This window comes from Plecotus auritus (genome assembly GCF_963455305.1).
Source record: "Plecotus auritus genome assembly, chromosome: 7".
Lineage (NCBI taxonomy): Eukaryota > Metazoa > Chordata > Mammalia > Chiroptera > Vespertilionidae > Plecotus > Plecotus auritus.
In genome coordinates, this window is record NC_137774.1 from 48,172,437 (window position 1) to 48,198,732 (window position 26,296).

The 26,296-nt window shown below is 43.9% G+C and overlaps 1 protein-coding gene across 5 annotated transcripts in view; it reads left to right on the plus strand.

Moving 5' to 3' along the window:
- Positions 1–26,296, plus strand: part of SHISA6 (shisa family member 6) — a 285,134-nt gene that overhangs the window by 132,441 nt on the left and 126,397 nt on the right. For 3 of the 5 annotated variants that reach the window (XM_080680834.1, XM_080680836.1, XM_080680835.1), the window contains one exon: positions 3,222–3,317. The exons of the other annotated variants lie outside the window; for them this stretch is intronic. In XM_080680834.1, coding sequence (XP_080536960.1) covers positions 3,222–3,317 — 96 coding nt within the window. The remainder of the gene's footprint in view (positions 1–3,221; positions 3,318–26,296) is intronic. 5 annotated transcript variants of the gene reach the window in all.

Genomic DNA, 26,296 nt, shown 5'->3' on the forward strand with positions numbered 1-26,296 from the left:
GAACCCGGGACCCTTCAGTCCGCAGGCCGACGCTCTATCCACTGAGCCAAACCAGTTTCGGCTGACCATAAATTCTTTATCCTTATCCAATGCTCTTGATCCTGGACCCTCAGCATATCCTTCCTTTTCTCAATTCAAAACCTCAGTCCTTGAATCTCAACACTTCTGAGCTCCAACTTCGCTGCACTTGTTCGTCCACAGGCGGAATTCTGGCTCAGCGTGCCCACTGGGTCCCAGCTGACGTCTCAGTCACCGCGGCACGCGGCAGGTCCCAGGGTGAGGTTGCAAGGGTACGAGTTGTGGAAAGATTGTGGACTTTGACCTCAGTTTTTCCATCAATAAAATGGGGAAATAAATAATAATAGACAACTTACCATGCAGTAGTGATACAAGTGTTAAATAAATAGCATATGTGAAGAATCTTTGTAAATTGTATCATGCTACAATGTGTTCATAATTATTGTGCAAAAAATTAAGCTGTATTTCCAGCTGTCCCTCTGCCTGACACATAGTAGGTGATCAGGAAATATCAGTTTCCTTTCTGACAGCACAGCCCCAAAGCACTAGGGCAAAGTCCCAAGGCCGCTTGTTCCAGTTGACAGATAAAGATAATTGTAAGTAGCACAGGCACCATTTATGTTCCAGCTTCCTCCATATTGATTTGTTTATCAAAATTTTTATTTATAAGGAGCACAAAAATAAACCAGCCCAGATTCTGCAGGATGTACCACAAGTTCTGAATTAATGAGATCCAAATTTATGAGGGTTCTGATTTATTACTTCCTTTCCTTACTCTTCTGTTGTCAGGAGATGGAATGGAGAGAAAGTGATTGCGTTACAGGACAAGGGTCCCTCTGTCCCTGGGACTTGTAGCACACCCCTTCCCACAGCCCTTCCCTTCCTCTTTCATTCCCTGATGAAGATGAGTTTCTCTAAGTACTAGAGTCTGGTTTCTGGGGCTGTGATATGGCTTGGGATCCGGGCAGAAGCCTTTTAGTTCAGCTCAAATAATTCTTCTCTTCTATAAATTCTGGGCTGCAACCCCAGTATATTATAGCAAGAGAGTTCCTCGTGGAAAGCTATGTGCCCTGAGGAATGAGACACGTATTCAGAGTGGAGGGGCTGAAGGAAACAGCGGTACCGTTTTCTTATGCTCCTGACGTGCTGGGACAGTGGTTCCCAGAGTTGGTCCCTGGGTTCAGCAGCCCAGCATCCCAGGCAACTTGACAGAAATGCAGAATCTTGCGCACCATCCCAGATGTACTAACCAGAAACTCTGGCAGGGGACCGGTAGTCTGTTTGAACATGCCCTCCTGGTTTTTCTGATCCACACTCAGGTTTGAGAATGGCTGATGTGGGGGAAGGAAGGGCAAGGGAGCATTAGGGAACTGGGAACTTACATGGTGGGTGATTCCGGCACCCACAAGGGTCCCAGCAGATGGTCCTTGAGCCTTCGTGAGTAAACTCACTTAGGCTGTGTCTCCATGTGCTCCAGGAAGCGTTCTCCTTCCCCGTGGCACATGACAGCCACCTAGAGAGCTCCTCAAAAACACGCCTCCCTGAGCCCAGGCCCCGCCAAATGAATCAGAACCTCGTAGTGTCTAGACAGCCGTGTTTTTAAAAACTTCCAGATGATTCCGACCTGCACCCAAGTTTGAGATCTGCTATGCACAAGATGCTCTGCTAAGAAAAAATATGGTTTAGGTTGACTTTACACTAGTCACACATTTTTCTATTAGAAATTCATTTCACCTATTTAAATTATAAAAGTTACCTACTCGTTATAGAAAAATAAACCTTGGGAAATATAGAAACATTGAAAGGAGAGAAGCTGTGTTCCAACTACCTGAAGACAGTTGTCAGTACCAGGTGTATTTCCTTTCAATCTTTTTCTTTTCAATGCACTGGTGGGAATTTTCTGCAGCTTTGTGATTATCCTATATAATAAAAGCCTAATATGCAAATTGTCCCCTCGACCAGGAGTTCACCAGGAGTTCAACCAGGGGAGGGGGCCGACCGGCCAACTGCGGGAAGGAAGGCCTGGGCCAGCAGTTGCAGGCAGCTGGGGGAAGGGAGGCTCCAGCCGGCAGCTGGCAGCTGCTAGGGACCTTACCCAAGCACAAATTTCGTGCACTGGGCCTCTAGTATTTAATATAGCATTTCTGTCCACCTTTTAACTTAACTTCACATCTTGGGTAGCTCTGCACATTGTTAGGATTGTAAATACAGTTTTTAATATGCTCTTGAGGCAACATGACAAAGATACGGCTCTTCTCCATTTTCATTAGTACGTACCTAGGATGGCATTCAGGGTGTCCTGTCTTTCTTCACAGTGTCTGCATTTCAAGCGTATTGCGAATGTCAGAGCAGAACATTAACTCTCCTGCTCTTTTAATTTCTTCTTCCAGAATCCTAGCCTGCCTTAGTCTTTCCTCACACCACCCAGGTAGGCAGATGCACTAGGCTGCAAGGGATAGATCTTGTTGCAGAAATTCAGGACAGGCCAGCACAAAACTCTTTCTCCAATGTTTCAGGACCCATTCTACTCACCAGCTTCAGTGATGCTGGTTTCTCCTAAGCCCCAGGCTGTGTGGTTCCATAGGATGTGCTATGACTCGTAAACATACACGTACATAGAGCCATCCCAACCACACTTCTGCCTCCATGCTTTGGGAAGAAAGAAAACAAATGAATAAGGCAAGAAAGAGAAGGAAGGAAGCTGAGGCATAGGAGAGGAAGGTAGGACAAATAGACTGATGTCTGGTGTGCTCAGGCAGAAATGCCAAAACCAAGCCACATGTCACTCCACCCACTCTGCTTTCAACTCGCAGTGTGACCTTCCCAGAACGTTTTTCTTTATTGCAGTATATATATATATATGTATATATGTATATATATACACACACACATATATATACACACATATCTATATATATGTATACATGCACACTTTGTTGCACAGTAATATATACTGACTATATCTAAATATATGTATATTTATGATATATATTACTATATATTTATATGATGAAATATATTATATATTTTTATTATATATTATATATTTACATATACATTTGTAAAAGTATATGTATATATTTTTTCTTGACTGCTTCTATCTCTGTCTTGGCCACTGGCTGGAAATCCAGTGCAGCGCTGCTGCTGGTGAGCTGGTCCTTGTGTCATGGATGCGCAGGTAATTCTGCCCCGTCTTCTTGCAGGACATTATGGGAAGGATGCTTACCGAAGTGGAGGAGCTGATCTCCATAACTTCATCTCATCTGGATTTGTCACATTAGGAAGAGGACACACGAAGGGTACAGTGGAAACCATTTTTTACTAAAATACAGAGGTTGCCTAGGGACTCCCGATCTGAAATGCGAAGATGGTGTGGAGGCTGGAGGCCTGTCGGGACAGGAGTGTGTGGGGTGGTTCCATTGCAGCTTGTTCTGGTGACAGGTGTGGCTCTGACAGGAGTGACCTTAGAGGGCAATAATAGACTTGCAAGAGACATCCACCCCGCTCCACCGTGGTGTGGAGCAGGACACAGAGGCTGATGGCTCCCGTGGGGGACCACCGGCGGCGCAGTGGGAAACACTGCCGTGGATGTGCAGCATTTGCAAAGCATTCATTGTCTTCTTGGCTATTATTCCTTTTTTTTCAAAGCCACATTTTATAACCTGTTGTCAATGCTCTATACCGTGGGTTTCGAAGCCAGCATGCATGTCGAGTCGCCACGTCCTCCGTGTGTCTCTGTAAACTCTCTATGGCGTGCACACCACGGTGGAGGTTCCGCAGACCTTCAAGCCGCAAGATGACAGCTAATGTAGCCTTTCTGCCAAGCTGCTTTAGGACCTCGCTGGCAGCTTGCAGAGCATCTGTGCGGGGTCCGGCTCCTCGATTCTGTCTTTTGTTTAAACAGAGTCCTGCTAGTGTTATGAGCATTCTGTCACTTCAAGAGTACCTTCACAACACCTATGCACTGTTACAGATCAACTGAGCTTACCGTAGGGATGGAGTATCCCTGTCTCCCTCTGAAATATGTGTCTGTGTTAAGTGTGAGTGAACCAGGACTTTGCAATATTTTCTTACATCCCATGCACCTACTTTTTAAATTCCCTTTGTGATGTCTGTTCATCCTGTAGAGAAAATAATCTGTATCTGTGTATGTATTTTCTGTTGTGTCTATTTGTGTCTAAATAAAGTTTATTGAGGATACGGGTGGCATTTGTGGCTAATAAGAGTTGCAGAATCAAATTGGGACCAGCTGGCTCCAGAAGCGGAAAGGGGCTGCACAGTTAACCAGTGAGAGACACAAGCCTGGTTGTCCCATATCAACTCAAACCTGGGCTGGCCCACCCCCATGCCATCTCCTTTGTGACAATTATCTGCCACTGTGAAACAAATCACTCCAACAGGTAGCATTTTCAAACAATAACAAACATTTATTAGCGCATATAGTTCCTGCGGTTCAGGGATTTGGGAGCAGCTGAGCCGGGTGCTCCTGCCTTGGGGTCTCATGAGGTTGCAGTCGGGGTTTCTGAACTGCAGTGGTTTCCCACCCTTACCCCCTACTCCTTGTAGGCGGTCCCCCTGAAACACCAATCAATCAATAGAACTCATGTTATATATACTTATGGCTTTGGGTTCACACATTCGTTCAACAAATATTTCATGAGGCTTGCATGTGCTAAGCAATCTTCAGAAGTAAACAAAATAGAATCTTTTCTTATGGAGCTTATCATCCATTGGGGGAAGCAGACAAAATTAGTTCTTGATGACAAGTGCAGGGAGGCAGGGGATTGTGAGGCAGGAAGCCACAGTGGTCAGAGAAGGCCTCTCGGATGAGGTAGTGATCAAGCAGAGAGCGGCATCCCAGGCGGAGGCAACAGGGAGGCCCTGAGGTAGAAGCTTTCTCCTCACATCAGGAAGTAGGAGGGAAGCCAGGGTGAGCAGCAGGGTCCAAGAGGCTGAGAGGAGGAGATGGGACCAGAGCCACAGGGGAGCGGATCATGCATTTATCAGGCTGTGGACATAAGCCTGCTTTCAAATTAACTGGACCTCCGTCAGAGCAACATAAAGGTCATTCTCTATGGCTACCTGTCCTTTAGGTCACTGTCACCTAGGGCATCCAGGGGGCTTACCCTGCCCTGTGTGGAGGCTTTGCTGTGGCTACTGCTTATTATCTCCCCATCTTACCTTGGCCTTACCCTGCCCACCTGTGCATGCATGGCCTGAACTCCCCATGTCCATTACCTGTCCATTACCTCTACCAGATCTTCTCCATTCTCTGCCACCCAAAGGCCTCTGAAACCTCCTCTTTCCAGGAATGTACCTTCCATGTATTTTCCTATTTAGATAGTAACCAAAGTTTCATGAGCAAAGAGACTGGGGCGGGGGTGGTGTCCAGGGGGCAGAGGGGGCTGCTTTGGAAATGAGCATGCTCTTCTAAAGTCAGGGTCTCCTTAGTCCCCATGCAACCTAGATCTCTGGAAAAGGCCCAAGCTCCATTTTCTCTTCATTCACAGCAAACCAAGTTCGACTCTGAGTGGCACCTGGAAGCACACCCACCCCATGTAAACACCCCTGGGGAGGAACCACTCAGAGACCTGGAACACAGCACCTGTCTCCATCATGGGAGTTTAATTCTCTTCCATTCCATTTCTTCCTTTCCTTATTCTTTTCTCTCAGTTCCAGTCACCGCCTTTTCTGGTCCCTCTTCCTTTATTCCTTTTTTTTTCTCTTCTTTTCCTGCATTTGCGTAAGACCTTCTGGTGACACGTGGCCATTGTGTAGACCCTATGAACTCTCAGAACTAACGGGGTAGCCAACGCGTGCTTTTGAAGTTAATACCATTGCCCCACCAACCCACATCATGGAATTTAACGTGCATTATGAATGGGATTGATTTCCTGAGAACCAAACATGGGTGGTCCCTGTTCTAAATGGCATTGGTGGCCTTCATTGGGAGCTGGGATGACACAGGTCCCGTGTTCCATCACATGGGCCCCAGAGTCATTACGGAGACAGGCGTGTGCTCCAGCTTCAGTGAGGACTCCTCCAACCTCAGAGGACTGCGATCATCCCCAAGTTCCAGGTTAAAAACTGAAACCCGAGCGGGTGAGTTCACTGGCCAGGCCAGCCTCCAACAGTTAGCACTGTTCCCTTCCAAAGTCCGGAGACTGTGTCCCAGCCCCTGGGGATCATGCCTCCTGACAGTGGGAGGAGCCGAGGTGGAGCCTGGGGTGTGGCTCAGTGGAACCACACATTGGGGAGTACGCAGTGACCGATGGCTGTCTTCATCAGAGGTACATTTTGCAAGACAGGAAGTGAGGAAAGGAGGCAGACAAGAAGTAGAGCACCAACACCCTATCTGCAGGGCCTCTCCTTTCAGAAAGGAGGTGCATGCCCCTGTAATCGTTTATCTGGGTCAGAGGCCCTAGTCTACTAGGCAGTGTGGTTAAAATCTTTCAGGCAGGTGGTGTTTTTCCTTGAGTCTGGTAGAAAGAGCCAGAAGTCTCTTTCCAGAAGCCCCTCAACATCAATAGTGCTTACCCTAATGATCCCCCACCCCTAGTGCAATCCAGGCCTCAGGCCCTATAGGGTCCGGGCCGTGGGAGCAAGCACGCACGTGCTCACTGCAGCTGTCCTCTGCACAGGCAGCTTGCAGTGGCTGTGACGTGCTGGGTTCCACTAGTCTTCTGGCAATTTTCCCTGTTCACTGGGTCCTTTCCACCATCCCAGGGGCCAGGGAGAGGGGGTGTGTCTATGTATGAGAAAGAGGGGATGTGTCTACGTATGAGAGAGAGGGAAAAGGGGATCTCAAAGCCTTTGTAAAAGGCAGGAACTCCAAAGTGGTTGCCCCTTTGTAGGAGGCACACGGTGGCCCATGTAGGCATTCGTTTCCCGTGAGCAGCTGCTCTGTGCCAGCCACTGTTCCAGGCGCTGAGGACACAGCAGACAGTAGGAGGTCATAGAAATCCAGCAAGAAGTATGTTGGAATGGAGTTGAGAACTGTGGAGCAAAATGAGGCGGGGAAAGGGAGGGAGGGTTTGCAGTTTATAAAAGAGCATCCAGAAGATTTTAGGAAAAGGTGACATTTGAGTAAAGTCAAAGGCGGTGAAGGATGGAGTCAGCTGGATTTCTGGGAAGGGTCTCCCAGGCCAAGGGAGCAGGGATGCAGTGCCCACCTGGCTTGCATTGAGACAGCTGCGAGACTGGAGCAGCGGAGCTGAGAGAGCAGGAGGCTGAGGTCAGAGTGTGGCCTCTGGGGCCATTTAAGGATCTGGTTTCCACTCTGGGCCACAGGAAATACAAAATGTTTTTCACCTGAGGCATTAGACAGATGGAAGACTGTGGGAGGGATGGGGTTTAGGCAGAGGTTGAGGACGAGGTCAATTCACTCTGGCTTCATATTAAGTTTTAGATGCTTATTAATAATCCACGTGGAAACGTCAAGTTCAGAGAGATGTCCTAGCTGGAATATAAACCTGGGAGTTTATGGGACATGAAGCCAGGAAACTAGGAGACGTTGGCTAGGGAGGGAGTGTCACTTTCCGGATTAGCAGAGGCTCGAGAAGAGAGCCACTGGCACCTTAGCATGGAGAAGTCAGGGCGATGAGGAGGGACCTACAGACGGGACTGCGAGTGAGAAAAGCGTGGCAGCGTGGTGTCTTGGAAATTAAGTGAAAAACAAACAAGTGTTCCCAAGGGAGAGAGTGAGCTATTGTACGCCGTAGAGAGGCTCAGTGAGATGAGCCAGCAGTGACCTCTGGGTGTAACCTGGAGGTCATTGGTGACCTTAGCAAGAGCTGTTCTGGGTGGGAGTGCAGCAGCCTGCCCGGCTGAGGCAGGAGGGAATGGGTAATGTCTGGGGTGGCTTCTACATGGTCTGGGCAAACTCAGCAGTGGGGAGGGGTGCTCGCTGTGCCAGCCTTTCTATTGTGGGGTGTGTTTGAAATGTTCATAATAAATAGTATAAAAAATGAGAGAATGGGAGAAGAAGAATAGGGGACTGCAGGTACAGTCTTTAGAGTTTTAATGTAAAGGAGAGTAGAGAATGAGGGCAGTCACTGGGAGGGAGTGTGATGTAGAAAGAGATGTGTTTGTTGTTAATATGGGAGAAATCACAGTATATCTGTATGTACAGGGATGATCCAGGAAAGAAGGTAAAAGTGATCATGCCCTTTCTCCAGCCCCAGTGCTAGTCCCAAGCCCGTGCACCCCCTGGCGTATGCTCATCTCTCCCATGGCCATTTGTCTGGGCACTGCCATGACTGTGTGTGGTACAGGGTTCGAAATCAGGTTTTCTCTTCCAGAAAGGAAAGAACCAGTGCGTGGGCTTCCACAGAAATGCAGGCTGCCGCCCCCAAGCCGGGATCTGAGCAAGACCTGCAGACCATCCTGTGGATATAGCAAGAAGACCTGGAGCCATTTGGCTAAAGAAACCCAGCTTAGATATTTTCACACTCTGGGGAACCAAGAGAGTGGGTGTGACTGAACCAAGGTGTTTAAAGGCTGGACTCCAGGTAAAATGCAGAACTCAGAGGCATCCGGTCTCCATGGCAACAGTGAGCTGAGAAGCAAGAGAGGGAAGGCTGGGCCTGGCTTGCTTGAGATTGGCCTCTGAGAAGCCGAACCACCCAATCTGCCGGGAGCATTCTTTCCTGTACCCTCTCCATAGGCCAGGGGAGAGCAGGGGGGGAGTGGGAATCAAGCAGAGAACTCGTGGGTTCTGGGCTGAGGGCACCCAAGGTGTAAGGCCTGCCGGTCTGCATATGGGGGGCAACTCACTTCGTCACCTCCGTGCCCACTCACTCCTGATGAATGGCTAAATCTCGAGAACAAGGCATGACTCGGTGTGCTCAGAGTTACTCAGCCATATTTCTCATGCTCCAGGCCAGCACACTCAGGCTGCCCCTCAGCCCTACACGCAGGAACCTATGTGGCATCAGTGGGAATGACATTTTGTTAGAATTGAGTCAAAATCACAAGGTGTCTTACTGGTTGAATGGATTGCATCAGAAGCATAAACAGGTCTGCATGAACGTTAAATCCGATGCTTACCCAGTGAATCCATTTTTCTACGTAACTGCTGTTCAAACAAAATGAAAGGAAACGAGGCAAAAGAAAATTCAGCGTAATACCTTTGAGAGTTTCAACATTGGATACTTATGTTTGCAATCTCAACAGTTTTGCTTAAAGGCAGCTGTTCTACAAAACCCCCTTTTCCAGGTTGACCCTCCTAACAGGAACACCCATGACCTCTCGGGAAGCAGAAAGGACCCTGTCTCTGCCTAGATTAGTTGTAGCAGCAGTTAAACCTCACAGCTCGATCTGAGGAGCACGGTGTTCTGGACTTACTTCCTAAGCCACCCAAGAGCCCACCTCCAAGGTAGGACCACCCGATGTGCCATTGGGAGGCCACTCGAGGCACCAAGGAAGATGGTCCACAACTTTTCCACACCTCATTCTCTTGGCAGTGCTTGGGTGGAAACGCCACACTGATAAGTGATGTGGTATCTAAGCCATCAGCCACTCTCACTACCTGGGTGAATGGTAACACAGAGAAACATTCCCATCTATCAGGCCATTTGCTGAGTGTTGGACCACGTGTGTCCCAGTTTAATGCTAATTTGTGGGCCTGCTGCCCTTGGCTCATGCAGGGTGCTAGCATGGTCCACTGGGACAGTCTGCTGGCAGGTGTAAGGAGAGGGGAGCTACTACAGGGCAGAGGAGGAGTGTCAGGAGGCACTGTAAGTCTCGGGTACGGGGATGTTCTCAAAAGAAGAGTAAGCCAGGTACAGGTAGATCTCCCATAGGCTCCAGCAGTGCGGCAGAAAGGTCTTTTTGGTATGCTGAGATCAGGAAACATCCCTCTCCTCAGCTTCTGCCAGCCCAACTCTGCTCAGGCGGGAGTGGGAAGCACAAAGGAGGCCTTTAGCAGTGGTCTGTTTAATCCTCCTGGGAGAGGAGAGAGAATCAAGTTGTTCTCCCAGAGGCTGGCTGGCCCCGCCAGAGGTCGAGCACTCAGAGCTGTGCTCTTCTCATTCTGCAGTTGCTCACTGGTGCCGGGGCTGAGCTGTCTCCTGCCGTGACCCCTGGCTCAAGTTGGCCTGTGGGGAGGTTTGTGGCCAGTACAGTCTCTTCCTGGCATTGTTCTTGGCATTGACCAGTCATCCAAGTTGGGATTCTCCCCTTCCCATGAGCCAGCCCTTGACATTGCTTCCCTCATTCTCTGCTGCTCACTGCCAAGTCTCAGAAACCCTGACAGCTAAGCTATGTGCTGTCAAGTCCGGGAAGGTGGTGGGAATGCCGTCGCTATGCCAGCTGAGTCTGTGGCCAGGAGAAGACGGTCTCTCCATCAGCAGTTGCCAGGATTTCATGGTGACCTAGAAGTGGGCCAGAACACTGATGTTCTTGGGTTCTTGGGGCTCCACTGTCTGGAACACAACCGTAGAATTCTGAGTCTCTGCTTTGTGGAGATGATGTGGCAGAATAAAGAAATCCAGGGCCTTCCTGCCTGGAGACATGCCTCAGCCTCAGCCTTAACCCCTCCAAATAGTGATGCTGACTCTCCCACCCCCCCCCCCGCCCCCCACCTCACTCAGTGGTTGGAGAAGAGGAAAAAGGGTGAGAAGAGGGGCCCTTGGAATCAGACATGCTCGCTCACTCCTGGCTCTACCAGTCGCTAGCTGAGCGACCTTGACCTCTGTGACATTTATCTATAAAATAGGGTAGTAGTAACACCTACTCACAGGGCTAGTGTGGAACTGTGTGAGATAATGCACCAGAGCACCAAGCACTCAGGCAGGGGCAGCTCTTCCTGTCATGCACAGCTTCTGAGAGCTGTAGAACCTCATTACTCAGGATGACACTGGGCCCGCAGCATGGGCATCCTGGGAGCTAGTGAGACACGGAGACTCTTGGGCCCCACTCTGTCCCAATGGAAGCAGAATCTGCATTTTCACAAGATCTTCAGGTGACTCGTGTGCACATTATAGTTTGTGCATTCAGCTATAGAAGAATTTTGCTTTAAGTGTGGTTCCTCGATGGTCTTCAGGGTCACTTCCATTTCTCAGGTTCATTTGCCATGAAGCCTCCTTTGACATGTAGCTGAGGAGGGAAGAAATCATTTGAGGAAGAATACTGAGCCCTGAGGGGTGATACAAGCAGACCCTCTAAGACTCCAGTGGCCTCTCCCAGGTGTCAGAATCATGGACTCTTGTGTGTTTCAATAAAACAAGTATTTGTTGAGTGAAGACAGGTGAGACGGTAGCTGCCTTTAAGAAGCCAGGAGGTACGGTTCCTGCCAAGTAAATGGGATGTTCCATGAAGTAGATCATGAGAATAGCCAGGATCTAAAGGAGAGAACATTGCCTCTGAGTGGTGGGGTCCTGAATGGCCTCAGACAGGAGACAGGATTGAGAGGGTCCCTGCAGCAAGAAAGAATGTGATGAACCAAAAGTGTCTGTGTGAGAATTTCAGAAGGGGTGCCTGCTGCACAAAGGTGTAGAAGTAGAAATGCCCATGTGATGGGGGCATCAAATGCCTGTGGGAGATGCAGAAAAGTGATGAGGCCTCCAGACACCTATAAGGGGCAGCAGGAGCTAGCAAGGTGAGTTGGAGGCAGTGTCCTGAATCCTCCCAGGCACACAATAGGGGCAGAGTTCAAAACCCTCGTTGACTACCATCTTTGTACTCTTCTGCCTTTAAGAATAAAATTGACACATGAAAAGCTGGCCTCTATATAAGGCTGACTCCAGGGGCAGAGGTGGACATAGCCAACGTATGGTCAATTCCTGATATCTGTTTCCCCCCACCGAGATGTCCTCCCTCGCAGAAATCCTGTGGAGCTCAGGGTGCAGAGCTGAAGGAGTCGAGTGGACTCATGGGTTCAGTGCCAAGCTGTGTCCCAGACATGGACTTTCTGACTTGTGGTATTGATATTGTGTCAGGCCTTGGTTCTCTTGTATAAATCTGAGCATGGAAGGTAAATAAGACCCTTTGTTCTCTAATATTCTGGGGTTGTTTCAGGATAAGACACCTAAATGCAGAGCTACAGCGAAGAATGAGGCCGGCAGCTTTTCTCACACTGGAAGGCTTTGAGTTCAACACCCCCATGTGTTCTCAGAGTGGCCTGTTCTGCTCACACTCTGAGATAGTTGCAAGAGGTCCTCCGGGTATGTACATAATACTGGAGAGAGGCGATTTTTTCCCCGAGGTTAGCAGCAGATTGCTCATAGTTCATACCTGAAGGCCCTTCCACTAGCAATGCATAAGTGCGTGCCTTGGGTTCAGAGGGCCAGAGCTTATGAAGTATTCATTACTTGAATAGGATTGATGTTTGATTCTTATTCTCTTCATCTGCTTCCCAGTGAATCATTTTGGTTTTGCCCTGGGAGAGTAATTTGGGGAAGCATAATAATTTTCTGGTTTTTGTTTTTGTTTTTAAATAAGAGTGATTGGGTGCAGATGCCTGAACCCTGAATCTATTCAACTGAAATAGAGGGGACTGTGGCATGGATGCCAGCTATGCCCAGATTGGATCTTGGCTAATTTGACAGAAGCTTATGTTCGTGCTACTGAAAGTGTGGTTCCCTCAGCAGATGGCACCCCTAGCTACTCAAGTGCTCAAGTAGAACCCTACATGCTGTCCTTAACACCTTTCTTTCCCTCACCACCCACATCCAAGACAGTTACCATTCCCTTCCATTCTCTTGACCTTGCCCACTGCTTGCCCCCTTCTTAGCCAGCCTCCCTATCTGCAACTCCCTCCTGTCCCATCTAGACAACTTGCAAAGACCTCCTACAAAGAGTTTCATTCTTGTTCCCAACATCCTGTTCCTTACTGAGCAGCCAGAATGATCTAATTTAACCTGACTGAATCCAATTTACCTAATCTGACCTAAAGCTAATATCTATTGTCACCTCTGCTTTATTAAACCTCAGAGGCTCTCTACTGGAGCCAGATTCTTAAATATGAACCCTAACTGTTGGAATGGAGCTCACCAATCATAGAAATACTAGCTGAGTTCAAACTCTTAAATAATAATGTATGCATATTCTCCTTCCTTAATCTATTTGGCTCTTGAGTCAGGAGCAAAGCAAATATGTGGCATGCAAGGTCTGTACCATCTGGTTACTGCTTACTGCTGGAGCCTCTTAGGATACGGTTCTCCTTGTTCAATGCGCTCTAGCCAACATTGGTTTGCTTTCTATGCTACCCTTCTTAGGAACTTGGCACAAACTGTTTCTTCTGTCTGGAATGTTCTCTTTTGTCCTTAACATACCAATCTACTCATTGTTCAGGTCCCGATTTGAATTTCCCTTGTTTGAATAAGTCTGCTTTGCCCTTCACATGGAAATTGGTTCTTCCATTATGTTTTCTAATTGCACCCTTACTATATACTTTCACATACTCTTCAAAAAATATTTGTAATTGGTGTGGTTTCTTGCCTGATATCTGTCTTTGCCTCTAACTATGTGAGCAGGGACCACATCTGAGTATATTTACCTTGTGTTCCTTGTAGCTGGCACAGTCTTCAGTGGGTGTTTGTGAATGAATGAATGAGGAATGAATGAATTGAAGAAGCAACACTAAACTTGGAGTCAAGAAATTTGACAAGTTGTTGCAGTGAATGTGGTCTTGGTAAGATTGCTTCACCTCTCTGGGTTTATATCTCCCTCCCTAAAAACTTTTTGTACAAGGTACTCCCTAGTCCTGATGCTCCAAGACATGCGCAGGTGCGGATACACAAGGTCAGAGATGTGTGGGCAGTTTTCCTGTCCTTTTCAGTCATCTCCAGAGCTTTATTTTTTATTTCAATGGCTCCAATCATATGTATTTTAAACACACACATAAAAATGCAATATATTCACCATTCTGCATCTTGCTTTTTAAAGCTGATATAGCTTGGAGATCATTCAATATCGGCAGCAATAGGTCTAGCTTAATTATTTTTCCCCCAATGGTTGTTAAATAATTCTTCCTATTATACCATCATTTATATAAGCAATATAAGGCCCACCACTTGCTTTCTTTTTATTACTTTATTTTTTTAAATGTATATTTGGTCTTCTGAAGTGCTGGATTTTTAAAATATGTTTTTATTGATTTCAGAGAGGAAGGGAGAGGGAGAGAGAGATAGAAACATCAGTGATAAGAAAGAACCATTGACTGGCTGCCTCTTGTACAACCCCTACTGGGAACTGAGCCTGCAGCCAGGGCATGTGCCCTTGATAGGAATCAAACCCAGGACCCTTCAGTCCACAAGCCGACATTCTAACCACTGAGCCAAACTAGCTAGGGCTATTACTTTATAGCTCTTAAATGTTTTTTATTGAGAAATAATTTCAGACTTACATAAGTTATAAAAATAGTACAAAAATGTACTATTCCTGTATACCTTTTAAATTCTTCAAATTTTAACATTTCATTACATTTGTTTTATCATTGTTTCTCTTTGTCTCTGTCTCTCTCTATGTGTGTTTACATGTTATATGTATATGTAAACATACACATATACATTTTATTTTTTTCTAAAAACCATATAACTGCTTTTTTAATATTTGAGAGTAAGTTGCAGATATGATGTCCCTTTACCCCTAAATACTTAAGTGTGTATTTCATAATATCAAGGACATTCTCTTACGTATTCTCAGTGTGATTATCAAAATCAGAAAACTAACTTTGGTAAAATACTGTTACCTAAATTTTTTATTCAAATGTATGACTAATGTCCTTTATAGCAAAAGGAAAATGCTTTTCTTGGCTCAGGTTCACATACTCTTAGGTTTATTTCTAAGTATTTGATCATCACAGTTGCTATTTTTAATTGGGGTTTCTTTACCATTATGAGCATTGACTGGTTATGTTTTTTATATAAAGGGCATTGACTTCTGTGTGTTAATTATATACCCTGCTGTCATCAATGACATTCCAGGTACACTATCATACCATATACAGATAGAGGTTGTTTTGCTTTTTTACCTTTGTGCCTTTAATTGATTTCTCTTGTCTGATTGCATTGGCTTAATACTACTAGGGCTATGTTCAATAGTAACAGAGATAGCAGGCATCTTCATCCTTTTTCTGATGTTAGTGAAAATGCTCTATAGCTTTCTCATTACTGTCTTTAAGACCAAAGTAGGTAGGTAGGTAGATAGATAGATAGATAGATAGGCAGGCAGACAGACGGTGGACAGATATGTAGATATATGTTTGTTCAGATTAATTCACATTAAAAAAGTATCCCTCATTTCGTATTTTCTTGAGCTTTATAAAAACCAGGAATGAGTATTGAATTTTGTCAAATGCTTTTTTTGGTAGCTATGGAGATAATCAATGATTTTTTTTCCTTCGACCTATTAATATGGTAATATTAATGGCTATCCTAACATTGACTCAAACTTGCTTTCCTGAAATAAATCTCATTTGGTCATGTTGTATTCGTTTTTAAATATGGTATTAGATTATATTTGTTAATGTTTCCTTTAGTATTTTGTATCAATAGTTTCTTTCTTGTGCTGTTGCTCTCATGTTTAATATCCATGTTACTCTTGCTTTATTAAAGAAATTGGGAATTTTCTTCATTTTCAATGCTCTGGAATCATATGTTCAACATTGGGATTATCTGTTCTTCCAAGACTTGAAATAACTCTCCTATAAAATCATCATGGCCTAATGATTTTCGAGGCTAGTTTATTAATAACTTTCACTACAATATATGTATTTTTTGCTATTTAATTAATTTTTAAAATTTTGTATTTAAATTTGTTGTATTTTTTTTTCTAGTAGTTACCTTTGTACTTAATGTTTAATGCTACTTAGTCCCACATGTTTATATTTAACTTTTTTCATCTGGCTTATGAGTTTTTATTAAATTCCTTAACTTAACCCTTTTGTCCATCAGTATAGTTATTCTACTTTACTCCCCTCCACCATTTTTTAGTTCCATTACTTCTACTTTGGCACATATAGCCTCTGTACATTAGTAATCAGCCCTCCAAACAATCTGTGTTTTAGTCTTTGAGACTATATATATATATATATATATATATATATATATATGGAGAGAGAGAGAGATTGAGATAGACATAGAGATAGAGAGATGCCCATCATTAATTTTTTTCCATTCATCTCATGGTTGGATGAAGTGCATCATCCAATAGATTGCTCAGGAAGGGCTCATGGATGCAGAATTCCCTGCTCTTGCATCTTGAAACTGTTGTTCTATAACCTTGACACTTGGGGAAAAAAGTTTGCATACTGATAAAATTCTAGGTTCTTACTTTCTCCCCTTGAGGTTTTTTAAAAATGCTGCCCCATTGTTGCATGCTTTGTATGTTATTTCTTGAGAAGCCTGATGACAGTTTAATTCTCCCAACTGTAAGTTATTTGATCTTTTTGCTTGAAAGCCCTGACAATTTATTTTCTTTATCTTTGAAGTCTGTTACTTTACTAGGACACCAGAGTTGATCATTCTGAGTACATTTTCCAGATATCCGTTGGGATCTCTCAATATTTAAAGAAAGCTTTATTGAATCTTATTTTTGTATATATTATCTACCACGGTTTTGTTTTTCTTCTTAAGGGACTCCAGTTACAGATAGGATGTTTTCTCTCCTGTCGTTCCATGCAACAACTTTCTATCTAATTCTTTTTGCTTTCACTAGTTTCTTTTTGACTGTCCTAAATGGTTTATTGGGTAAGAATTGTACAAACATTGCTTATATTAGCCATGATAGTGGAGTTGGAGAGTATTACACCTTCTCTAAGCTGGACGGTGAGAACCACCAATAATGTGGTGGAACTTGGTGCCCTCTCCAAGGCCACGGCTCTGGTGATCAGCAGACCACAGAACTAGAATCTCTCTGCTTGTGGACTGGTTTGGTGATCCTTGGGTGTCAGGATTCCTTCTGATAGATAGCCTTATGGAATGGGTCAATGAGGGTAGCCTCAAAGAATGTCTGCGTGTCTTCACCAACCCAGTAGGAATGCAGGACTCTCAGAGCCCTATAGTGGCGGCCAGCTGGCTGCTGGGCAGCAGACTGAAGCCTGGAGCAAACTTGAGCCTAGCCAATCAACACCATGATGGACAGGCTTGCCAGAGGTTGCACCCTAGGAACAGGGCGTTTTCGGCCACACAGTGCACACGAATCCGATAACATGACATAACCTTGCTTGGCCTTGTATCCAGCCTGTGTGTTTTATGGAGCCGGGGCTGTGGGGAGGGGTACTGTGGAGCGCAGAGAGCTGGCTAAGCTGCTAGCAGCGCATCCTGAGAAGAAAGCGCATTATATCCGCTGCTTCTTCCTCCGAAGCTCCTGGCTTACCTCATGGCTGCCGCCAGACAGAAAGGAAAAAGCTCATTGGTTCATTTTTATTCTCTTGATTGCTTCCTTGCCTTTCATCGATACCTTTAGTAGGTTTTGACTCTCTTCTTTTTTTGGCATCTTCTACATTAGTCTTCATTTTGTCTTTCTTTTTGTATCTTTTCTGAGTTCAGTGAATTCTCTTTAAATTTTTATTTCTCTTTTGCCACTGGCTTTTAGTTTTTTAATTTGTTTTTAGGTATTTTAAATTAAATTTTATTTTGTTCCATCATTTATCTCCCCTATACCCTCTTTCACCTCCCCCCACCCACCTCCCCTCCACAATCACCACAAAGTGTTTTCAGATTTTTTTATAGTTACAAATGTGTCTTTAAAAGTTGTTTATTTTAGAGTGTTGTATTCAGTTTTCTTCTACTTAACGGCTATTTTTCTGTAGTGTTGGAAGAAAACTGTCATTAGTAGAGGTTTTTGGATTCTTATGTTATGTTTTTAATAGGAGATTTGTCTTTATTCACATTTCTTATGTGCATTTTTTTGATTTGGTGCATTATAAGATCCCTGTTTTAATGGTAACCTTTTCTTTTTTTTTTTTGTATATAATTGACTCATTTATTTTTATAAGCATTTTTATTACATTTATTGGGGTAACATGACTTCAAACATTATATAAATTTTAGGTACACAACTTTATAATATGACATCTATATACTCTCTATTGTGTGTTGACCACCAAGTTTTATTCTCCTTCCTTTTCTATCAGTATAGAAAATATATTTTCTCTAATGAATGTATGATTGTGGTCATTGTTATTAGGAAAGGGATATGTGTCCTGATTTTCTCCCTCTTTTGTTTTATAGGACCCCTGCCCCCACCCGTTCTTCTTCCTCCCTTACCAGCCAGTCTCCAAAGAGCTTCTCTCCCTCCCTCTTTACCTTCTTCTCATCTAGAAGCAATTTTTTGGAAGGCTGTCATGTTGAATTCATTTAGTCAGTACTTGAACCTACCAGGACACTTTTTCAGTGCTTTCACACTTAGGGTGGATGCTCTCATTCCTAAAAGCTTTTCTTAGGCCTGGTGCTATCTCCTTTTTTCTCTATTTTACATAGTTTATTGTTTTGTTTTGTTTTGTTTTTCTAGGCTGTCCTTGTTCACCATAGAGCTTGTAGCAGGAGTCAAAAGGTAACTTGCTGATTTTTTTTTATTATTAAAAGTAATTTAAAATCTAGGCATTTTCTGTTTTCGGTTTATGCTGAGCAATAGCTAGAAATACAATAACAGGGCTGGAATTAAGACAGAGCTGTTTGATTAGAAAGCTTTTGGTTGTATTACTAGTATGCAATAGAGAGATGGAAAGGGTTTATGGAATATACAGGCATATGGATAAAACCACACACATGAAGCCAAATCATACCTGATCAGTCATGGCGCATGGCCTTATGTGTAATGTACTAGTAATAGTCACTTAGTACTTTTGCTGCTGATTGTGGAAAAAACCTAATCAGTTATTATTAATTCTACTAATTGGGTGTAAGACTAAATATTATGTCATTGAGAAGTATGGAATTATATGATCACCCCATTTTCCATTTTTATAGGAGGGCTTTTATGGAAATACTGAGCCATGCTGAGGGTAAGGGATTTTAGCAGATGATAATGCAACTCTTCAGGCAAAAAACTAGACTAAACTCTACTGCCGAAGGTCCCTGGTAAAAATTAAATCTCCAGATCCAAAGACTTGTCTTGGTCTTCATTCTTCTTATTTTGCTTTTGTCTCCAAAATTTATTACTATGGACTTCCAACTCTTACTTGAAAGTAATTTCTCATGATAACAGAGTACAGTTTTTCTTTGACCATGCCTTATTTGTCTTCTTTTCTGGGTATAGTTTCCTTCCATCACTCCACAGATATACATATTTTCCAAGCTCTGTGTTAAACCTCTATTCTTTGTTTTCTTGAAACTTTCCATTAAAGGATGTATTTACATGTGTGACTCCTATCATCGTTACTTGTAGGCCAAATATATCAAAGTCCATCATCTCTCTCAGTCTTTGTCTTTTGGTAAACTCCACTGATAGTTTTTAACAGAGTTCTGGTATTGGGAGTGAGAAAGGAAGGGACTCGGCTGCATTTCTGCCATCACCTCAAACTCAGACAGTCCTAAGTTGAATCTGCATCTTTCCTCCAAATCCAACGTCTATTTTTGATGAAATTTGTTGACATAATTTTCCTTGAGTTGCCCAAACTGGAAGTGTGAGCATCACTTTTGCTTGACTTTTCTGATATACAGTCCCACCATCCTTATTGTATTGATTTATAGTCAACACATGCTTTGAATCTTTCACATTTGTTCACTTTCCCAATGCACACTTTTTAAAACTCACTTCCAATTTAATGTAATAGCTGCCTAACTGAAATCTGTTTTTACCCTCTTTGCTGTGCACCTTCCCACAGTCCATCACCAGATTAATCTTTCTTCAATATCATTTTCAGCAAATTTATACTCCTGTTCAGAATCTTAGAGTGGCTCCCCATTTTTTCTATTTCTTCCATTACCTAGGCATTCAAGTTCTTCAATCTTCCTAGTCATTTTGATTGCTCTCTACTCAGTTCAGAGCATATATGGTTAGCCTGCCTGGTATATTTAACCTTTCACTGAATGTACAATTTTCTCTTTGCCTTCCTGAAACCTAAGATGTCTATTCTCCCACATTTCACTTAGTTTAAATCCCACTCATACTTTACATCTCTAGATAAATCTTGCTTTTTTCTCATGCACTTTAATCTCCAAAAGGTTTCCCCACAACCAAGTTCCCACATCAGGTCTTAATACCTTGAGAGATCTATAATATAAAAGTACATACCTCTTGCATGCGCGCGTGCACACACACACACACACACACACACACCATGTGGTAGAATAGGAACAGGGAAACCTCAACAAGTTCTCTGAATTCAGAAAGAGGAGGAAGGGGACACACTTGCTGGCCACTGATCCTAACCAATTTTGAATCTCTCTCGGCAGATATTGTGAGGGGCCCCAATCTGGGTTGGGGAATGTTCCTTGATTAGGCTGCAGTTCAGAATGACTCTTTACTCTGAGTCACTTTATCCAATTAAAATACTGACCTTCTCAGCTAATGTGGGAGGGGAGGAGGAGCAGGGAAAATGGCACTTTGGCTCTTAAATGCTCCATTTTGATGCAATACATGCGACTTCCACTCATTTTTCATTGGTCAAAGCAGGTCACATGGATATGCTGCACTTCAAGAGAGCAGAGAAATGTATTCTTCCTGCACTGGGAAGGAGAGCCAGATTAAATAGTGAATAGCACGGGGTCTGTCACTTCTGGGTGGAAACTGTAGGCTACTACTATAATGCACTGTGGCAGCCCTCTGTCAGGGAATGAGCAATGATGTCTAGCAGAAGACGCCAGAAGGTGCAGTTTCTTCCTCTGGTCAGGCAAGTACTTGGATCACTGCATCCTGTGGAAGGAATTGTGGTACTCTGTCTGGGAGCTTCAGGATTGGCTGCCTCACAGCCTCTCATCCTTTGACTTTGGTACCCTGAAGCACCTCCCTTATGGAGAGAGGGGGTTGAAAGAGAATGCACCTATGTGGCTCATCCAGACAGTAAATGCCCCTGAGAGACAGTGCTTCCTGGTGGTTATGCTAATGCAACAAGGCTTTTTACAGCACCGTACTTAAAATACACACTCACTGCAATCGCTTAGTTTTTTAGAGAGCAATTACTCCCAAGGCTCAGAGATGATTGGAAACTGTTCAAAAGCCATCAGGGAACAGTATGGAGCTCTAGTAGGTCTTTGCACCTGTTAACTCTTCCCATGCATGAATTACTCTCTAGGAGCCACTATGATGCAAAAAGTACTAGGAATCTGATAGTTTGTTTGTTTGTTTGTTTGTTTTGCAATTGGGAGGTTCAGGAGCCCATTCTGGAATTCTTACCAGGGGAGCATAACAAAACTGGCTCCATTATTAATGAGATGGATTTTGGGAGAAAGATCAAAGACTCGGTGACTTCAAGTCAACACAGCGGGGGCTCTGGAAATACCCAGGCAGCAAAGTGGGCATTGCCTGAGTTGAGACTCTCTTTGGGTGAGTGTAGGCATGCATGGGCTGAGACAGGTGCTGAGGCTCAGCCAGCCTCTTTTTCATTTAGATTAATAGGTTTCTCCTTTGTTTTATGAAACCTGACAGTGCTGGTTGTCACTTTTCGTGGTTGACTACCCCCATAGTATCTAATTACAGAGGAGATTTTTAAAAGCAACAATGAACACATTTTCTAAATATATTCTCCATCCGCTCCCTCCCTGGGTAATTGGAGGCAGAGGGAAAGGAGGGTTGGGTGGTATTCCCAGAGGCCTCTTGTCAATCAACCCCAGACAGGTTCCAATGGGGCCACTCAGAAACCTAGAAACCCAAGGCAGGAACAGCAGGGGGTAGTGCCCTGCAGTGCTGAGGCCACACCCAAGCACAGGAAGCTCTCACACCTGCTCTCTTAGTTCTTCTTGTGAAGGCTGAGGCACCATTCAAGAGCTAGGTAGGAAATTATACACTTCAGCCAGATAAGTGAGGTGTTCTGTCAAAATAAAAATAAAAATATCAAGAAGCTTCTAGGAAGATCAGAGCCAGATTCAGTGAACAGCTCCTGGCACAGGTGATACGGAGACTCCTTTCTTTGTTCTTTTGAGTGAAAAAAAGTCAGTGCAAGAGGAATATCATCTTTTTTATTCAGTCATCGATTCATCCACTCCATTCATTCATCAGTCAGTTGGTCAGGCAGTCAATGTATTTGACCCTGTACTAGGCACTGAAAGATTCAATTGGCAGAAATTTCACTAGGCAGGGAATGGTACTGGGGGGCCTGGGGCAGGGTCCTGATCTGGATAATCGGGATGAGAATAAGGATAATCCAGAGGCTTTGAGCCTCTATATCCCAGCTCCCTCCTGGCCCAGACAACAAACTTCTAGTTCTCTCTCAGGAGAGGAAGAGGAAAGAAAATGAGTGTGGCTACCTCACATGGCCATTTCTTTGTTTGGCTGGCCACCTCCATTTGCCTTTTCACTGCTTATGTGGGCCTTGAACTTTACCAATTATAAGCTGCAGGCCAGATGGTGAAGGAGGTCAGTATGAGGCATGAATCACAAGGACTTCTCAACTGGAGAGACTTTCTTATAAGAACCAAAGAGTCTCTAAGGACTCACAATAATGCCCTATTGCACTGCGTGCACATACATGCACACACACACACACACACACACACACACACATGAGCGCAAGGAGAGTTATACTCTTTGCCCCACAACTCTCCTTTTGGAAAATCACATTGAAGTTGTGAGTCATTTTATATCACAAAAGGGATGACCTCACCTGAGGGCTCATTTATTATTTCCATCTGTTCCCTCCACAGCTGCAAGGGGCCGTGCAGCCCCTCCCACAAACATCCCTGAGTTGCATGATGCTCTTCTTTTCCATGTGGAACTCCCTTCATGTGAGAAGAGGGAGCATCTGCCTTCCCTCTCCCCTACTGTTTGCACCAGAGCAATCTGATAAAATATCTCATCCTAAGGGCCTCTGTCCACCTTAACTGCACAGTTAGACAGTGGTTTTCAACTCCAGTTGCTTATCAGACTCACCAAAACATAAAAAATATATGCAGATTAAAGGCTCCACCCAAGACCCCCTGAATCATAATCTATAGAAATGCTGATCTATAACTTTGATAAGCTTCCAAGGTGAATCTGATACACAGCTCAGCTGCTGTCAGTGCTTCTCACACTCTCATGTGAATCACCTAGGGATGGTAAAATTAAGATCCTCATCCAGTAGATGTGGATGGGCCAGTAATGCAGCATTTCTGACAAGTCCCTGGGGTTAATGCTTGTCCAGAAGCAAACTTTAGGTAACAGAGTTATAGACTCTCAACCCTGGGTACACATCACAATGATCTGGGGAGGTTTTAAGAATCTTGTTGCCCAGGCAATATCCCCAAACAACCAAGTCATAGTTTCTGGGGCTGTGACTGGCATCAGTCATTTCCAAACCTTCACCCAATTGAGAACTGCTGGTCTAGGAGCTCTTTCCCACCAGAGTGAGTCTGTGATTTGGCAGCTAGCTCCCACCCCTCCATCTTTGACTTTCTGTCATTTTATTTTCTTGGTTAAGAACCCTAAAGAATGATTGCTTTCCTACCTCTTCCACCTTCTTCAGCATCATCTGTACCTCTGAGCTCTTGTAAGCAGCTCAGAATGTGTTTGCCCACCTGTTGGCATGGCTGGCTCCTGCTTGTCACTTCGCTCTTTCTTTCTTGACTTTGGAAGGACCTCATCTCCCCAGCCCAAGATAGGCACTGCCATTCTAGACAACTCCTCTGTGTTCCTCCAGCAGCCCATGGGAATGTAAGCCTTAGTATATTGTACAGTATCTGTTCATTTTTCTAATCTGTTTCCCTCACTAGACAGTAAGCTCCTTGCAAGTGGGAGTGTCTTGCCCATCTCTCAGTCTGCATCATTTTGCACAATGCACAGAACATAGCAAACACTCAAACAATATTTATTGAATCAGTGGTTCCTCTCCTCTATCTTTTTTTCTGGTTTCTCTGTTGGGTTGCATAAAATATACAGAAACTGATCTGATTGGCAGCATATTTACTCAAATCGGTCCATACCCGATGAGAGTATAATTGGAATACCCAGTCCTTCCAAAACACTGCCAATCATTCTGCTGTGTAAATAGGCACAGGTGATTGGTTCTAATCAAGACCATTAGGGTTGTTCTGGAAAGATCCTGCTGCCATATGTAGATAATTATAGCAGTAGTCTACATTTTGGATCTTAGCCAGTCTAAATAGCATTAGCATGAGGAATTTACATGGAACAAAAGGCGGATGGCACAGGATTTGGACATAAATAATTATAGCTAGCACTTTCTATATAGCATTTTCTATGTGCCACGCACTTCTCTAAGTAGTTTACAGATATTAACTCATTTACTCAACGTAACAGCCCTATGAGAGAAGTACTATTACTACCTGGATTGTATAGGTGAGAAAACTAAGGCACAGAGAGATTAGGTAACTTGGCCAAGGTTATACAGCTAGTGGAGTCTCTGTTGGGAACAGGTAGACCTGGCTTCAGGTCTGTGCTCTTAACTCTTATACTGCACTAGAGACTGGGCTTCTCCTACGATACCAATTTAGTCACATTTCTCAGTCCGACTGCTAACATTCTCCATAGTTCATGTGTTAGTAAGTAGGAGACTTAACTTGAACCCTGGAAGCAGAATGGACCATTAGGGTTCTCCTTATTAGAGTAGCAGTCCTCAAATGTTAGGTATATCCTGTTCATTTTTTTCTCTATCAAATATACACACACATACAGACATACCCATCTCTCAGGAAAGAGAGACTGAAGAACCTTCAATGGACAAATGATCTACATATGCAAAATAAAAGTATTCCAAAGGAGAACAGTGCTGTTGTTTCCCTAGAACTTTATTTGCTTTTGGATGTACTAGCAAGACTGGAATGCTAGAATAAGGAGTTTGGCTGATGGTTTCTGAGTCTGAAATACTCTTGTAAATAATACCACTTTTCAGCTTTATCTGATGGCTCTTTTGGGGAGTCAACTAGGAACCTAAGACCTCCTCCTGTGCTCTCTGGGGTGTGTCCAATTCCTTCCTCCATGAGGGGTCCTTGTCACATATTTAAGGACCTTTCTGTGATATAAATTTGTCTTCATTCTTGAGTCTGTCACCTTGTTTGTGAACCATTTCATTGGGGACCTCACATTTGAAAAAAGAAGATGTGGAATTTATATTATTGCAAAGCCATTTCTTCTGAGGTGTGGTCTCTCTAACATCTATGAACAAATATGACCTGATGTTCCCAGGCCAGGTAGACATACTGCCTCTTCCCAACTCTGAGGTAGTAGGTAATCTAGGAGTTGATGGTTTTTTAAAAGCAAATTCTCTATGTCAGACTCTTCTGTGAAATAAATTATCCAGCAAGGTAAGGACTTCACAGTAGCTTCTGTATTCCCAGCCCTTTGTATGCCACGTGGGAAGCCATGAGAACTTAATTTAAAAAATAAAAGTGGTATTGGTACCTCTAAAGCTTCTGGTATTGGTACCTCTCACAGTGTGGCTCCCATACCAGTAGAAACAGCATTACCTGGAAGCTGGTTAGACATGCAGATTCTTGGGCTCCACTCTAGACTTAGTGAATCAGAAACTCTGGGGTGGGAATCAACAATGTGTTCTGATAAGCCCTCCAGGTAATTCTGACACATAAACACATTTGAGAGCCACTGTCAAAAAGAATTAAGATATATAATTAAAACATGCTTCTTAATATATGACTTCACCCAAGTAGTTTGATACAAAGGATTCATCATTTAAGTATCATGTCCTCAATGGACATCTGAGCTGATGTTACCTAGAAATGGAGTTCTGTTCTGGACACGAAGCTTCAGTCAAATTGTAAAGAGCTGGACATAAGCTGCTGGGAAATTGAAGCCATCCATTCATGACTGACCCCGGAAAAATACCTCTCCAGTGCATAAACCATTATCTGCCCATTGATCAAGGCAGGTGGGATGTAGTTGAGGCTGATGATTAATTCTGATGGTTCTTAGGTCGAAGAGCTCAGCTGTCTTCCTTGCTCATGGCCACCTTATTGAAGCTGTGATATTAAAACTGTGGAAAGTCTGAAAGCTAATTCAACCAACTGACTTTAATCGCCCAGGGTGATGGACGCAGTGAGACAATAAAGTCTGGGGCTTTGGTCAAGCTCAATGTTATTACTTTTGACCAGGGACATTGCAAGACTCTCAGAACAAATGGAACAGACACAGTGTGATCTTTAAAATTAGTTACAAAGATCAGAACAAAGAAAATTTTTTCCAAGCATAAAAATTTATTCTTTCAGAAAGAATTAATTTG